The 18,268-nt window shown below is 36.6% G+C and overlaps 1 protein-coding gene across 1 annotated transcript in view; it reads right to left on the bottom strand.

The window, feature by feature from the left end:
- The window catches only part of CAPZA1 (capping actin protein of muscle Z-line subunit alpha 1), a 44,223-nt gene that overhangs the window by 15,888 nt on the left and 10,067 nt on the right, over positions 1 to 18,268 (bottom strand). Inside the window, exons 2-4 of the mRNA XM_086391891.1 lie at positions 5,127 to 5,190; positions 1,936 to 1,987; positions 674 to 737 (exon numbers count right to left, since the gene is read on the bottom strand). Of these exons, the coding sequence (XP_086248017.1) occupies positions 674 to 737; positions 1,936 to 1,987; positions 5,127 to 5,190 (180 nt within the window). The remainder of the gene's footprint in view (positions 1 to 673; positions 738 to 1,935; positions 1,988 to 5,126; positions 5,191 to 18,268) is intronic.

Below are 18,268 nucleotides of genomic sequence, written 5' to 3'. Positions count from 1 at the left end.
CTGCTTCATGTTTTAGCTTAATATATCATAAACATATTTCCAGTTCAATATTTCTATCAGGTTTTAATGGTTACACAGGATTTTGGCCTACAGATACTTAATTTAATACTGGACATTTAGACTGCTCCCAATTTTTCACTATCATAAACCTTGATTCAAATAATCTTTTTTACACATTTATACACTTACTTCCTAAGATAAATTCTTTGGACTTGTGGGTTCAAAGGGGATTCAGACTGTCAAAAGGTATCTGCCATTTGATACCATACTACCTTTGAATTGTACATTAATGAATCTGAAAAGCCCTGTCATGTAATGTTAATAACTGTGGGGAAAAAAGGGGAATATGTATTTACTTTGTTCCTGTATCTGAACAGGAATCCTTGTTTTCCTATTAAATATAATGTCTTCTGTTATTCTTACCAAGGAGAATTAGGGACAGCTGGAAAGCTTATGTAAAACTTAATTCCTTTTACTTTCATTGTTCTTTTGTTAGGGACAATTCTCTCTTCAAATAAACTCCTATTTTCAGAGGGAGGAAGAATTTCCTAATATGTAGAATATTTACAAAAGCTAAGACGTGAATCTACTCAGCATTTTATCTTCAGACATCTGTTTTACAGTATTTCTACTACCTTCCAGGTACAGTGTATCTAAGAGAAATAACTGTTACCTGATCTTCATATCCTTCTATCTTCACAGGCGTGAACTGATCCATGTTATACTGGGCAAACGCACTGTTTTGTTTTTTTTAAAAGGAAGAGGGAGAGAAACCAATTATATATAAGTAAGTATAAAAAGTAGTTCAGGGAATTCCCTGGCAGTCCAGTGATTAGGACTCCATGCTTCCACTGCAGCGGGCATGGGTTCGATCCCCAGTTGGGGAACTACAATCCTGTATGCCATGTGACACAGCAGGGGTGGGTGGGGGATGGGGGTGGGGGTGGGGGAAGGTAGTTCACAGAACAGTGAAAGAGAATATGTAACTGGGGTATCATTCATTATAGAAATTATAGTGATTCTGTGCAAATTTTAGGTTTGCAGAATCTGGTCCCAAAATGAATTTTAAAAAAACAAAAAACAGTATTGGACAGGGCAGAAGATTATTTCCCAAGTAGCAGTTCTTAAAATATTTTCTACAGCTAAAATCTAAACCAATTATGTATCACACCAAATGCCTTTATAACAATTATTTGTTGCTCTGCATCAAAAAAGACTTGTTCCATCTCCCCACCCCATCTCTGCCCAGTCATTATCCAACTCTGGTTTCCTCTTTAGGAAGGAACTGTGAGCCAGGTGGATAGACAGTAACTAAAAGAGCACTTTGTACTGAAGAGTAAAGCAGAGTAGTGATAAAGCCAGAGAACAGGAGGCCCTAAAAGCTAGACAGTGTTTAAGATTTAAAAGAGACAAGAAAATCAACCAACCAACCACCAATTTAATGTTTTTGAGGATAAGGACAAAATGAAAATGATATTCTAAATCAATGACTGGATAGAATAATCATGTAATTATTCTTTGGTTAACTCTATTAAGGTACTTTCTCAGCATCTGCTATTCTTGGCAATGTGAGAAATATCATCACTTAGTACCAGCCTAATCTTTCTACAACTGGCAGTTATAAAAAAAATTCAGCATGAACAAAAAGAACTACAGAAGAAAATGTAATAGCTAACATTAAATTCTGTTGAGCAGAGAAAAAATATCTGAGCAAAAATAAAAATAAGACCATACATAATAAACTTTAAAGAAATAATGTTTGGAGGGAACATGTTTTCTCCAAGGGGGAGAAAAACAACTAAAAAAAAAAAAACCAAAATAAAACAACTGCTTTATTTTGAAGTATTTTAAACTGTTTTCAGGGTACTAGTTTATTATCAACATAGTTTACCCAATATTACAATAACAAGAAAGTGGATTTAGAAAGATACGTACTGTGCAGCCCCTTCCCTGAGGAGATTATCATTGTTAAGTAGTAGCCGGACATCTGAGGAGGAAAACAATGTTAAAGATGTTAAAATTCAGATGTTCAATAGAAGGCAAACTTGAGAAATTTTAGCAGATTTCTAGATTAGATTTCTAGAAAATCAGGCTTTGGAAGATTAGTTATGGATACCCCCTGGTGGCTCAGATGGTAAAGCGTCTGCCTACAATGCGGGAGACCCGGGTTCAATCCCTGGGTTGGGAAGATCTCCTGGAGAAGGAAATGGCAACCCACTCCAGTATTCTTGCCTGGAAAATCCCATGGACAGAGGAGCTTGGTTGGCTACTGTCCATGGGGTCGCAAAAAGTCGGACACGACTGAGTGACTTCACTATGTATGTATAATATATATTTGAAATTCTAAAAATGTACATACACAAACAGATGTTAACAATGTTCTCAGATTTGCATAGATTTGTGATATAATAATCCAACAATAAATTCTCATGGAGTTTGATTACAGCAAACGAAAAACATGGTTTATAGAAAGTTAAAGTTAGGACTGATCATTTATATCTAAAGAATCCTTTTAAAATAGATTAATTGTAGGCTTTTCTGTAACAGACCAAAAGAGCTGGGCACAATTCAGTCAGTGGCAGAGAAATTGCTGAACATATTTTCCTCGGAGCATCTAATGCAGGGCCTACAATCTTTTCAAAAAGCTGTGTATCAAGAGTCCAGTCACTTCTCCTTTGGAAGAGGAGGGTCCTTGTTACTAAGAAACTACCAAGAATTAACTCCAAGTGTGTGTGTGTGTGTGTTTTCAGTTGCTCAGTCATATTCGACTCTTTGAGAAAACATGCACTATAGTCCGCCAAGAGAGAAGGCTAACTATAAGGCAAAGGCAACTGACTCTTAGAGCTTTTGAAAGAAGGGGCTGGCAGAGGTCAATGTGTAGCATTCCAATAAAAACCAGCTGTCATGTCATAAGTAGCTTGCCAATTCTTAATCTAATGCTTTGGTATCAATTATTCTCACAATAGTCCTATAAAGTACATTTAATTGTCAGAAATAAAACAAGGTACTTATTTTATAAAGGCCACTAATTTTTAAGTCAAGAATTTATCTGAGCTAATCAGTTAAAGTTCAAGTTGCAGGAGAATTTCTAAAAGCTCTGTTGTTGAAAATTTACACTTGGTCAATATGGAAGACAGACTAGGCAAAGAAAGGCTGCATTTGTTTTCCTTGTTAGTGCTCAAATATTCAAAACAAGTCATAAAGAAGAAAGTCTTGATTTACTTCTTTTGTGTTATTTTACTCCTTGTAAATAACATTCAGATTTCTCTTAGTTGTTTTTCCTCTGCATCATTAATTTTACCAGTGGAGATTATTGATTGTTCCACAATTTGTGGAGATCTGAGCCAGGTGCAAATGAACATCATACAGTTCCCCGAACTAAGGAGGTAACCTTTTAATGTAAAAGTAGAATTTCAAAATAAATGTTTGCTAAACTGAACCAAGATGCACAAAGATTATGATTTTACTTAAGGGGAATTTTAAGATGAATCAGTTTACAACTTAAAATGAGATTATGATGATTGACATTAACACAGTTATAATGCCTCATTTACATTTTTTATTCTGTAAGCTGTGTTACGACAGTAAATAGTATGGAAGGTTGTAAATATACTGGAATGCTGCTGCTGCTGCTGCTGCTGCTAAGTCGCTTCAGTCGTGTCCGACTCTGTGCGACCCCATAGACGGCAGCCCACCAGGCTCCCCCATCCCTGGGATTCTCCAGGCAAGAACACTGGAGTGGGTTGCCATTTCCTTCTCCAAAATATACTGGAATAGTGGTTCTCAAATTGGCTGTGACTCAGAATCACCTGAAGGACCTAATAAAGCAGATTACCCATTCCAACCCAGATCTAACTAATCTTAGGAGGATGACAACACTGCTGCTGCTAAGTCACTTCAGTTGTGTCCGACTGTGTGATCCCACAGACGGCAGCCACCAGGCTCCCCCGTCCCTGGGATTCTCCAGGCAAGAACACTGGAGTGGGTTGCCATTTCCTTCTCCAATGCATGAAAGTGAAAAGTGAAAGTGAAGTCGCTCAGTTGTGTCTGACTCTTAGCAACCCCATGGACTGCAGCCCACCAGGCTCCTCCATCCATGGGATTTTCCAGGCAAAGTACTGGAGTGGGGTGCCATTGCCTTCTCTGATGACAACACTGGAATCTGTATATTTAACAAGCTTCCCGGATACAGTCAGTTCAGCCCCAATGGCTCTAAAAATTGTCCTACACTATGGCACTTCTTGAGTAAAAGCACCGAAGAGATTTAAGCTATGATCTATAATGATAGATATAAAACTATGAAATTTAATATTGTTTATATTATAAAATTAATGATAATGGTAAAATTAATGATGCAGAGGAAAAACAACTAAGAGAAATATAAATGTTATTTACAAGGAGTAAAATAACACAAAAGAAGTAAATCAAAACTTTCTTCCTTATGACTTGTTTTGAATATTTGAGCACTAACAAGGAAAACAAATGCAGCCTTTCTTTGCCTAATCTGTCTTCCATATTGACCAAGTATAAATTTTCAATTGGAGAAGGCAATGGCACCCCAATCCAGTACTCTTGCCTGGAAAGTCCCATGGATGGAGGAGCCTGGCAGGCTGCAGTCCATGGGGTCGCTAAGAGTCGGACACAACTGAGCGACTTCACTTTCACTTTTCACTTTCGTGCATTGGAGAAGGAAATGGCAACCCACTCCAGTGTTCTTGCCTGGAGAATCCCAGGGACGGGGGAGCCTGGTGGGCTGCCGTCTATGGGGTCGCACAGAGTCGGACACGACTGAAGCGACTTAGCAGCAGCAGCATGAAATTTAATATTGTTTCTACCTTGATCAATACTGAACTACTTTAAATCTTTTTCACATAAGATAGGTATCCTAATATACTGGGGTCTTAAGAGCATGCTTTTGATGCAGACCTGGGTTTAAATCCCTGCTCTGACACTTACCAGCTGGGTGACAGGGTGATATTGGATAAGTTATTTTAACCTCTTTGAATTGTGATTTCCTTAGCTATAGCTATAATGTTGTAAGGATTAAGAGAGACAGCAAACACTCAATAAGTGCTTATAAGTGATTAAAGAGGGTCTGAAACAACTAAGTACTAATCTTTACTCACCATTGAATACTTCATTGAATTCCCCTGGCGGTGCATGAGTGATAAATTTAGCAGCTATGCGTACCTAAAGACAAATAAAAGTTACAGTAAAAGAATTATGAAGAGTAGCATATAAGATGGGAAGGAGTTAACAGACAACAAAATTTTTATCACATCCCTTGAAATATAATTTCCTGTTTAAATCCTACTGGTTAGCAGCCTTCAGATTCTCCTTTCACAAGACATCTCAAAGTGTTTATTATCCATACAGATTTGTTCTAATTTGGGGATATACATGCTGCTTTACTTCTGAATTTTTCTTTTTAAAAAGCTGAAAAATCAATTTTGGTCAAAATATACTATAGTCACGAAAATAGAAAGCTACAATCCTATTTCATTTATAAACCCTTAAGCAAAACTAAATAAAACATTAGCAAATTGGTTTTATACCAATTTATGTTTATGGTGTTTATCCCAATAAAAGGAATCAATATAACTTACAAATTAAAGAAGCAAAACCCTGTGATCATCTTACCTCATGCTGGAAAAAATAAAATTCAATACCCGTTCAAATATCATAATACAACAACATAACTACTAGTTTTTAGTAGGAATAGAATAAACTTACTTAACTTTATAAAGGGCTATCTACCAAAATTCTATAGCATACTCAATAATGATGAAACGTAAGCAGTGTCACTAATTTCAAAAGCAAGACAAAGATGATTCTTGTCACCTAAACTATTCAACACTATACTAAACGTCCTAAAGAATGCTGTGGAAAATATTTATTCTATTATTCATTTTAAATTTCTCTCATGCCCACTACTGCCAATCTGTTACTGGGACTCTGATTAGAGATGGATGCTGAAATGTTAGGATCTAACCTGAGTATCTTAATTTTTTCTCCTATGTTTTATCTTTTCCATCATTTTATGCCTTGTGTAGGGAGAATTCCTCAGCTGCCTTTGTCACCTCATTAGCATGCTCTTCAGTTGTGCCCATTTTGCTATTCAATTCTATTTTAACTTCCAAGACTTATATTTTGTGTGTGTGTGTGTGCACGCGCGTGCAATAATATAATCTCTTGTGTCTCCTTGGGGATATTAATTATACTTAAAGTCTTGTTCTATGGACTGTTTCCTAAGAATTTAGATATACTGTTGATTTTTGTACTTCTCTTTCATGGTACTGTTGCTTCTCTTTGAATTTATTTTAGTTTGCCTGTTCTGCTTAGCTGTAGTTTATCTCCTTGATTGTAGGGGAGGGAAATAGTAGACTTGCTGTTGAGAATGTGTGAGCAGATTATCTTCTGAGTGAGCATCCTATGGTCAGAGGCTACCTGGGGCACTGCCCTGACTCTATGCTCCCAAAGCTCATTCCCAATGCTATATTCTGAGGGCTAATGCTATTGCCTGCAGCTTAGCCCAAGTGGGAATGAGAGAAGGAGTCATGTGGTCCAGAAAGCTTAGAGAACAATTCCGCAACTAATCCACTCCAAGGTTGTTCTGAGTTCTTCCCCTCTTTCTCCTTAAATTGACGTCCTCCAGAAAAGCCCCTACTTCCACAACAGTTTTCTTCTTCAATGTGTTTTGGGTTTCCTCTGATCTTATTTTTTTTCATGTTTTTGAACCATTTCACTTTTTATCAAGAACTGCTTTAAGGACCTCTCTGGTGGTCTAGTGGTTAAGAATTTGCCTGACAATGTAGGGAACAAGGGTTCAACCCCCGGTCCTGGAAGATTCCACATGCCACAGGGCAACTAAGCCTATGCACCACAACTACTGAGCCTGTGCCCTAGAGTCTGTGGTTTGCATTAAGAGAAGTCACTGCAATGTGAAGCCTGCACACTGCAATTGGAGAGTAGCCCCCCTACCCTGCTTACTGAAATTAGAGAAATCCTGCTTGCAGCAACGAAGATCCAGCACAGCCAAATAAACAAAAATTTAAAAATAATATGAATAAAAAAATAACGCTGTATTTTTTTAAATTGCTAAAAAAAACCAAACTTTGGTCCACTGATGACACGCTTACTAATTTAAACTATTACTAATTTATGTCTCTTCCCATTTCCTTTTTTCCCTACATTTTCATTTCAAAAGTTTTGTCATAAAAGGTAAGGTAAAACCATGTAGTTCATCTGCTATATAAATCAACCTCTCATCTCTTAACAAGTAAATGTTGTTTGAGAATCTTAACAAGGAATGTAAGATCCTATATAATAGAAAGAAAACCATCCAACAATCTGCAGTAACATTTAGTGATACCTATGTATGTGTAAGTGTGTGTGTAATAATGATGTTAGCAATGAAATAGGACTGACCGCAAAGGCTCTCTCATATAATTGTAACACATTATGAGGCTACTAAAAATTCCCTAATATCTCATGTGATGAATAGAAAGCTGATCCAACTTACTGACAAGGGGCAAAGAGGAACATGTATACCTAACAATAAACTGAGCTCTACTTTCCAGTTAGGCATGCTCTGTTGATTTCTTCCATTTCCTTCAAACAACTTTAAGTTCCTGTTGACTAAAATAAAATTAAAGTTATGAAAGTCAAACCATTCTTAGGGCAGAGAAAAAAAGACACTAAAGTCTTTGGAAAATAAAGCTGGGGTTGAGAATTTGAAAAAGACGGAAATAGTTTACAACTTTAGCATCCCTAGGTTTATACGGAAGATCTTATATGACTTTGCTCTTATTCTAAAAAAAGTAAAAGAAAAGCTGCTCCATAACTAAACTTATTTGTTCAGGCAAGAAAGGCTGACTGATTCATGCAGCAAGGCAGAATGAAAACTCTGGATTCTAATGACTGGATCTGTTGGTCCATTAACTAACTAGATTTGTGATTCTGGAAACTTTGCTAACTTTTTTTGGTTCTGAATTTCCTCATAATAATCCAACTCCTAAAAGAGATTAGGAGAGCTGCAGAACTTCTCTGAGCTATAAAACTCTCTGTATCTTTAAGACCTAGAAGACAAACTTGTATATTGACCACCTGGAAGCAGGGTTGAGGAATCCGTAACACAAACACCTTAAGATATTCTTATGCACGCACGTACAGTTTCAGAACTCTGATGTTGCAGGGTAATTGTAGATACCCTCCGATGAAAACTGGTGGAGATTAAGACAAAACACTCCATAAAGCTTTTACATTAACTAAGCAACAACAATAAAAAGATAGAGTTTCTAATAAGGAAGAAGTGTTTCTCAACTCATGAGAATTACACTATACAGGACTAACAGTTCTAATATGGATTTCCAATTGTGTATATGTGCTTTGCAAGTGCACTTAATCATATTACTGTACTTGTTAACTGTTGTTATCAATCACTTATTTAAGAAATTAGCAAACCTATTTTGAAAAGCAAACCCATTTTTTTAGCCTATTTGTGGTAAGTCTGTTGAGCAGCTATGGTCTTTCTGTCAAGGTGCATTTCCCATAATACTTAATTAAGAAACTCCCCTCAGTCAAGAAAAATTAAGTGCGTGCAGTTCAAAAATATATTCATATACTACCCCAAAAGCAACTTCCCTTAAAAGAATAAAGCTACAGCTATATTTTACATATTACTTATTAATGTTTGAATACATAAAAGTAGAAGTTACCAAACTGAAAATTCACATTACTCATATTTCTGAAGTTACCTACAAATTTTCAAAAGTTACAAAATTTGATGGAAATGCCATAACTGAAAAAGTGATTTGGATAATGGAGAAACTGACAGTGCATGTAAAAAAGCAGCAGTTTATCCATTCAACAAACATTTACTGAAGAGCCAGGAAGAATCAGTAAATAAAGATTAAATACCAAATAAGACACTGCCGCTGTCCTCAAGGGATCTGTTACCTAGATAGTAATATACCAAGCATTAAAAGGCACAGTGGAGCACAAAGGAAGATGCTGTCAATTCTACATATGTATTTAAGGAGGGCTTGGGGTGACTTTCAAAGGCAATGATGTTTCAGCTGGATTGGAGGATGAGTAGATACCAAGGTGAGCATCCCATGCAGAGGGAACAGTAGGTACAAACTAAGACAACATAGCTCGACAAACTGAATGGAGATATTTAAAAGATATGCATAATGTAAAACAACACTATTTTTTTCCACAGATTCTTTGTGCATTTTCAAAAATAAAAATTTAAGAAATACATATGTATACTAATCATTTATGTCAAAATGCAATAAATTTTTATTATCATTATGATAAAAATGAGTTGCTTGAAAAACTCCTTTTAAAAAAAAAAAAGAAAAAAGAAAAACTCCTAAGTTATAATATCTAATACAATACATATCAGGGCTTCCCTAGTGGCCCAGTAGTAAAAAATCTGCCTGAAATGCAGGAGACGTGGCAGATGCAGCTTGGATCCTTGGGTCGGGAAGATCCCCTGGAGGAAGGCATGGCAATCCACTATAGTATTCTCACCTGGAGAATCCCACGGACAAATGAGCCAGTGGGCTACAGTCCATAGCCCACTGGACTATAGGCGTCACAAAGAGTCAGACACTACTGAAGTGACTGAGCACATATACACAATACTCAGAAGCCACATAAATAAAAATTCAATTTCATTGCATGGGGCAGGGTTTGATTCCTGGTCAGGGAAGTAAGATCTGACATGCCACACAGTGCAGTCAAATACAAACCCATCCCCCCCCCAAAAAAGAAACAACCAAAACCCCCTCAATTTCTATGTACACACTAAATAGAAAAGATAAATGCACCTCTATATTCCCTCCAGCATTATTTACAACAGCCAAGATATGGAAATAATCTAAATGAATGGATAAAGAAGTGATGTGGAGTATGTGTATACACATATAAACACAATGGAATATTTGACTTATGGACATGGGGAGAGGGGAGAAGAGGGTGAGATGTATGGAGAGAGTAACATGGAAACTTACCGTATGTAAAATAGATAGCCAATGGGAATTTGCTCTATGTCTCAGGAAACTCAAACAGGGGCTCTGTATCTACCTAGAGGGGTGGGATGGGGCAGAAGATGGGAGGGAGGTTCAAAAAGGAGGGGACATATGTATACCCATGGCTGATTCATGTTGAGGTTTGACAGAAGACAACAAAATTTTGTAAAGCAATTATCCTTCAATTAAAAAAAAAAAATTACCAGGACTAAGTGCCACAAAGCAATTGCTCAAGTCATTAAAAAGCTCTGGTACTCTGAACAAACATATAAGACGTAAGCCAAAATGATACACTACTTGGGGAAAAAAAAAGAATGAAAATCTGCCATTTGCAACATGAATGGACATAGAGGGTATTATGCTAAGTGAAGTAAGTCATAAAAAGACAAATACTATATAATTTTACTTACATGTGGAATCTAAAAAACAATCAGAATAATGGAGACAGAGAACAAAAAGGCAGTTGCCAGAAGGGAGAGGTTTGTGTGGAGGAAAGAAATAAGTAAGGGAAATTAAGAGGTACAATCTTTAGTTGCAAAATAAATTAAGTAACTGGTATGAAACGTACAGTGTAGGGAATAATAGTCAATAACTATGTAGCATCTTTGTCACACACCTTAACTGACTTACTGGGGTAATTATTTTGAAATGTATAGAAATATCAAATCACTATGCTGTATAACAGGAACTAACATAGTGTTATAGGTCAATTATACTTCAAAAACAAACTCACAGAAAAAGAATTTAGGGGTGGGGAGAGATAGTCAAAAGGTACAAATTTCCTGTTAACAAGATAAGTAAGTACTAGGGATGTAATGTATAAGATAATACATATAATTAACTGCTGTATTTTATATATGAAAGCTGTTAAAGAGAATAGGTCCTAAGAGTTCTCATCATAGGCAAACTTTTTAAAAAACTATTTCTTTACTTTTGTATCTGTCAGATGATGGATATTCACAAAACTTACTATAATAATCATTTCATGATGTATATGAGTCAAATCATACACTGTACACCTTAAACTTTAGTGCTGTATGTCAATTATATCTCAGTAACACTGGGGGAACAACAACTTGATTTCTAAGAGTATAAATGAGTTCTGAAAGCAAAAACGTTTGAGAAGTGTTCTGTTGATAACATGAGTTGATTACTTACCATGCTGTTGAGTGAAAGGGTTGCAAAATGTTGCTTTCCTATCTTTTTTTTGAAGTATATATATTTACATAAATGTATGGCTACTAACTTCTAACTTGGACCACCTCTGACAGTAGTATTACAAAAGCTTTTTTTCTTCCAATTTTAAGCTCATTTCTACGTTCCAAAAATCGTATGCTAGAAATTATTTGTATGAAAAATAATTTTTTAAAAAGCAAAAAGGTCATGCCAACATTTCCTTTTATTTATTATTGTATAAATAATTTTAAAAAATTATCTGAGAATATCAAGAACAGGAGAAATGTCCAGTTAAAGAAAACAAAACATCTCCTAATTTTTAAACTAAAGTGGGGAGACTTGAAGATATATATATACTATGATAAATGAGGTACCATTTCACACCAGTCAGAATGGCTGTGATCCAAAAGTCTACAAGCAATAAATGCTGGAGAGGGTGTGGAGAAAAGGGAACTCTCTTACACTGTTGGTGGGAATGCAAACTAGTACAGCCACTATGGAGAACAGTGTGGAGATTCCTTAAAAAACTGGAAATAGAACTGCCTTATGATCCAGCAATCCCACTGCTGGGCATACACACTGAGGAAACCAGAAGGGAAAGAGACACGTGTACCCCAATGTTCATCGCAGTACTGTTGATAATAGCCAGGACATGGAAGCAACCTGGATGTCCATCAGCAGATGAATGGATAAGAAAGCTGTGGTACATATACACAATGGAGTATTACTCAGCCATTGAAAAGAATACATTTGAATCAGTTCTAATGAGATGGATGAAACTGGAACCTATTATACAGAGTGAAGTAAGCCAGAAAGAAAAACACCAATACAGTATACTAACGCATATATATGGAATTTAGAAAGATGGTAACAATAACCCTGTGTACGAGACAGCAAAAGAGACACTGATGTATAGATCAGTCTTATGGACTCTGTGGGAGAAGGAGAGGGTGGGGAGATTTGGGAGAATGGCATTGAAACATGTATAATACCATGTATGAAACGAGTCGCCAGTCCAGGTTCGATTCACGATACTGGATGCTTGGGGCTGATGCACTGGGACGACCCAGAGGGAGGGTATGGGGAGGGAGGAGGGAGGAGGGTTCAGGATGGGGAACACAGGTATACCTGTGGCGGATTCATTTCGGTATTTGGCAAAACTAATACAATATTGTAAAGTTTAAAAATAAAATAAAATTTAAAAAATAAATAAATAAAAAAGAGATAAATGCAAAAAAAAAAGATATATATACTATGATAAGGTGAAGTTTTAAATGAGCAGTTAAAAGAAATGTAGTTATCATTAGATGCCAACATGGGGGTCCTATCACTGTCATTGTAAACGACTCCCTTTTTTTATTTCTGGGAGTTAGCAAATAAGACAGATTACAGTCAACTCTCTATGGGTTCAGCATATAAGGATTGAAAATATTTTGGGGAAAAAAATTCCAGAAAGTTCCAAAAGTCAAAGCTTGAATCTGCTACACACTAGTAACTATTTACATAGTATTTATATTATATTAGACATTACAAGTAATCTAGAGATGATTTAAAATATATGGCAGGATGTAAGTTATATACAAATCCTACACCATTTCAGATAAAGAACTTGAGCATTCTTGTATTCTGTAATCTATGGGGGTCCTTGAACCAATCCCCCTACATGAGATGACCATACTCAGTATTAGATAAACATCTGACAGTCTTTGAAGACGGCTTTTAAGTGTTGAGCTGTTCTGTCAATATATAAATGTCAATACTATAAAAACTATTTATGTCAATACTATAAAAACACCTTGAAGGAATAGATGTAACATAAGTAGTAATGATACATTCATATTATCACTGTAAAATCTAAAGTGTGCTCCATGGGTCTCGTTTACAATTGGCTCACCCCCTCTCATTCTTCTACTGTTTAGTTCCTAGACCTACAGCTACACTCCCACCTTAGGACTATTGCAGTTTTTATTTCTTTTGCCAGAAATGCTTTTCTATCAGAGTTCACTTCCGTCTTCATTCAAATATCACCCACTAAAGTACCCTTCTCTGACTTCCTGACTTCTATAAATTACCTACTGGACCCTCCATACCCTTCATAATTCTTGCCCCTTTACTTGCTTTAAATTCCTTCAAAGAACTTACCACTGAACATATGGTTATTGTTCAAGACCTCCAAAAGAATTCCAAGAACGTAGAGCAGAGGTCTGCTAAGTGCTAAAGGGCCAGACAATAAATGTTTCAGAGCGGTGTGGACCACATGATCTCTTTCCCAACTGTAAACTAAATGAGCCCATGTTCCAATAAGACTTTTTAACTGAGGTACAACTGACAAATAGCTATAAAATAACTAAAGGGTACGATGTGAATGTTTTTGATATATATATGTATACACACACACACACAGACACACACATCTATAGTGTGAAAGGTTTACCCCTACTGAGTTAACTAACATTATTTTAGATACTGCAATTTGTATTTCATGTAATTTTCACATCATGAAATATTCTTTTGTTTTTTTTTCCCCTAGGCCTTAATGGGCAAGATTTGCCAAATCTTGGCATAGACCATAAAAATTTGTTGTTTGTTCATTACTGTAAACCTAGGACTAAGACCTGGCACACACAAAGAATGTAAATTAATGAATACTATTTTATTGTTTACAAAACTCTTTCATAACCTCTCTTTTGATCTTAAAATAGTTTGTTAATATAGGCCGAGAAGAGACTATTATCTCCATTGTAAATGAAGGAACAGGTTCAGAAGTTCCTTGTCCAAGGTCACATACTTAACAAAGGGGCGGCAATGCACTAGACAATCGACTATATTATGCAATACTATAATACATAATTTGCAATACTATACATAATTTGCAATACTATGCAATACTATAATACTATAATTTTAATACAGGTATTAAAATTCAGGAGAATTTATATAGTAAGATCTCGTGGGTTTGCCTAGTCCTTTCAGAATTTCTTTAAACCAAGAATTGAGACAAAACTTTGCATGTCAAAGTTGCAGTTGTCACAAAGTTGGGAGGGATAAACAGAATGATAAACAACTTTAAAACTCCAAATTTTATCATCCAGTCTCAAAACTGAGTCAAAACTAACAAGATGAAATTTAAGAGAGAGAAACAAAATCATGGGAACAAGCAGAAGGAGAAAGAGAAATGGCAGTGGCTGGTAATTGCAAAAATATTTTTGCTGCAATACAGATGAGGGATGGGACCTCCCTATGGTCCAGTGGTTAAGAATGTGCCTGCCAATGCAGGGGACATGGGTTTGATCTCTGGTCCAGGAAGATCCCACATGCCCTGGAGCAACTAAGCCTATGCACCATAACTACTGAGCCTGTGTTCTAAAGCCCAGGAACAGCAATTATTGAGCACATGCGCTGCAACTACTGGAGCCCATGCGTAGAGCCTGTGCTCTGCGACAAGAGAAGCCACGGCAATGAGAAGCCTGTGCACTACAACTAGAGTAGCCCCCACTCACCACAACTAGAGAAAAGCCCATGCAGCAACGAAGACCCAGCACAGACAAAAATAAGTAAATACAAATTTTTAAAAAGTCCTTGTTTCATAAAGTAAGTTTCACTGTACATAACATTCATATGATAGTATCTGCAGTAAAGCGTGTATTTTAAAGGGGGAGAAGCTCAAGTCTCATATACAATTCCATCCCTTTATATATTTAAAGATTATAATAATGTTAATTCCATGGAATGCATTGTATTGTATTTCTAACCCAAACAGGGGGAATTTAAAGTCTGTAAGTATCAATCAAAGTTTTCTTATATTTCAGTTTCTTCTCTTTTCCTATCATCTTACTTTTCCAAAAAGGCAAATAAAGCAAAACACTCAATCCTTGCAAGATTCAAAATTTCATTTTTTTATTGCTAATATTTGTACTGAAGTTTAACCATCAAACCAAGAAGGTAATATATCCTATTGTTTCCCAGAAGCTGCTAGTTTTAATTTTAGTAAGAAACTTTAGAAAATTATTAGAAAAATAAATTTATGAAATTTTTATAAAACTCTCATTTTTAGTTTACTAATCTTTTTTTTCCTTGGGTGTGCCATACAGTTTGTGGGACCTTAGTTCCCTAACCAGGGATTGCACCCAAACCCTCAGTAGTAAAAGCAGACTCCTAACCACTGGACTGCTGGGGAATTCCCCTAAATAATTTTTTAATAACAGACCCCAAATATTTCAACATTACATCTATTCATAACCACCTTTTAAAATAATTTCCTTAACAAAAGAATTTCAAGTTGAATATTTAACAACTGTCAATGTTGGGAAAGTAATTCCAGACAGGCAGTGAAGAAATTTTTCACTAGATAATATCCATATTCCAGTTACCCACAAGGCCGAGGTCAGTTTATACTGCCCAAGTTTTGTATACTTCAGGAATGAAATCACTGCCAGCGAGTAACCTTTGTCTCCTTCATTAGTCTATTAAGTGTATTAACAACTTTGTTTCTGGGCCTTTACTCACACTATCCTCGTGCCTCTCTTTTCATCTCTGTCTAAATCAGTCCTACTTTTTAAAGCTGGGCCATCTGTTTCTTTCAAAGATATTTTCTCCATTACTAAAGCCTCAAGAATCCTGTTTCTTCTACCAAACTTTTGAACACTTATCACAGCACCTATGTCAAGACTGTGGCAAAACATTTAAAATATAACATGGATGCTCAGTAAACGTCAGCTAGAGAAGACTGCTAGCAAGACAACTATGCTTTAAGTTATCAAACTGAACAAACCCTTCAAATTACTGAGAAAATCATTCCTCTCTTTCAGAAGTTCTTTGGGTCCTACTCATCTAATGTTCCCCATCACTACAATCTTCATCAGTATTGATAAACAGAAACAACTTTTTCTTGACCACAAGTTTTTCAAAGTGACCATTCTGCTTCCCTTTAAACTGATCTTTCAAAGTTTACTTTGATCATCTTTCAAAGTTTCCTCATGTTCTCAACTAGACTATACTTCAAAACAGAGTAGTAAATTGTGCTTTCGTAAATGTTTACTTATTTTTATTCTACAACATTCCAGAACTATTGAAGGATAAGTAGCTGCATTCCTTCTCCAGAAAGATACTACTTTATTTTATCCTAGTAAGAAAGTTCTATCTGTATAGAATTCAATGTTATTTCTTAAGAGTTTTTCCTATTTGAAGATATTTAGGATGTCATTGCTGCTGTTATTATTTTGGATTGTAAGACTGTTTTTTCTAAGGACAGTTTCAGGTTCACAGCAACACTGAAAGGAACATACAGGGACTTCCCATATACCTGTCTCCCTTCCCCCGCCAGCATACCCTGTCCGACTCTTGCAACCCCATGGACTGTAGCCCACCAGGCTCCTCTGTCCTTGGAATTCTCCAGGCAAGAATACTGGAGTTGGCTGTTATTCCCTTCTCCGGGGGATCTTCCCAGCCCAGGGATGGAACCCAGGTCTCCTGTATTGCAGGGAGACTCTTTATCGCCCGAGCCCCCAGGAAGCCCAACACTGTCCCCCGGTGTGCACAGTCTTCCCCATTATTAAGATCCCCACCAGAGTGGCACATTTGCTACAACTGATGAATCTACACTGACACATCATTATCACCCAAAGCCCAAGGCCTACATTAGGGTTCACTCTTTGCGGTGCACACTCTATGGATGTGGACAAACGTATCCACCATTATAGTATCATACAGAGTATTTCCTAAAAAACCTCTGTGCTTTAAAACAAAACATAACAAAAAAAAACCCTCTGCGCTTTGCCTCTTCATTCCTCTCTCCTCCAGGATGTTATCTGTTTTTTTCTTTAATACACCTTGCTTCGGTGTAGTTCATTTTCTGGGTCTGGTTCTAAGGTTTTCAGAGTATCAACAATAAACTCACTGGGTCAATTATTTAATAGATGCAAATTCCAAGCTGTTGACATGCATGTATTTCAGTATCAAACTGGCTCCAGAATTCCAGTTTCACTGCCTTTATCAAACAAAATCCCTGCTAGCTAAGAGTCCCCAGAGGCTAGTGAGAATTTAATTTGGGGTATAAGTTGAGGGGAAAAAAATACATTTTCAGTGATCTCCAGGAAGTGGAATAAAGATTTCACTAAATTCCAAATAAGCTAAATGCTTTCTTCCCAGTTTAGATCTGGAGATACTACAGAGAGTCAGAATGCAATTAGGGGAATTCCCTGGCAGTCAAGTGGTTAGGACTCTGTGCTCTCACTATCAGGGGCATGGGATCGATCCCTGGTTGGGCAACTAAGATCTCACAAGCTGTGCGGCATTCCATCCCCCCACCAACAAAAAAGAGAGAAAATTTTAGACGTATATAGTTGATTTTGATTTATCATTATCCATAAAGTCTAAGGTTTAAAAGGATAGTTATGTCTAAATTATAATCAACATTATAAACATAGATCATGACACTTTCAAATAATTTGTTCCACGCTTACTCTTTAAAAAGTCATTTCAAGTTTTTCTTAGAAACTGTTCTAGTAGTAACCAATTACAAGTTTGGGTATATGTAGACAAACAGGTAAGGAAGGTAGACACGTTTAAAGAAATTTCATTAAAAAAAAATTCTACCAACACTAAGGAAAATCGCTTGAAGATTTACTAAAGTAATAATGTAACACGCATAAGTGTGCCAAAGACCTCCTCCTTGTCCAAACTTTAGTCAGGCTCCTCTGAGCCCTCTTCTCAACTAGGCCTTTATCTTGGCCCCCTCTTGTCTATGGCCTTGCCTAGCCCAGTCTTAGCAAGAATCCTGCTGTCAGTTTAAAGAGAATTCCCCAACTCTGGATATCTGATCAAGCTCTACATCTCCAACCTCTGATGTATAAGTCCTTGATCTGCCAGTGAGCAGGAATCCTTCTACCCTGATGTCTCCTATTCGTACTTTTCCATTTATGCCCCCCTCTCCACCCCAGCCATGCAATTGCTTGTTGGCTATAAATCTCCATTGGTCTTTGCTTATTTGGAGCTGATCTCAATCTCTCTCCCCTAATACAAAAGTATAAAATTAAAGCCTCTTATCATTCTAGCAA

The sequence above is a fragment of the Bos grunniens genome, chromosome 3, assembly GCF_055505025.1.
Source record: "Bos grunniens cultivar Pamir isolate PY7600 chromosome 3, Bosgru_T2T1.0, whole genome shotgun sequence".
Classification (NCBI taxonomy): Eukaryota; Metazoa; Chordata; class Mammalia; order Artiodactyla; family Bovidae; genus Bos; species Bos grunniens.
The sequence above is the reverse complement of the archived record's forward strand: the minus strand, read 5'-3'. Positions and strand labels throughout refer to the sequence as shown.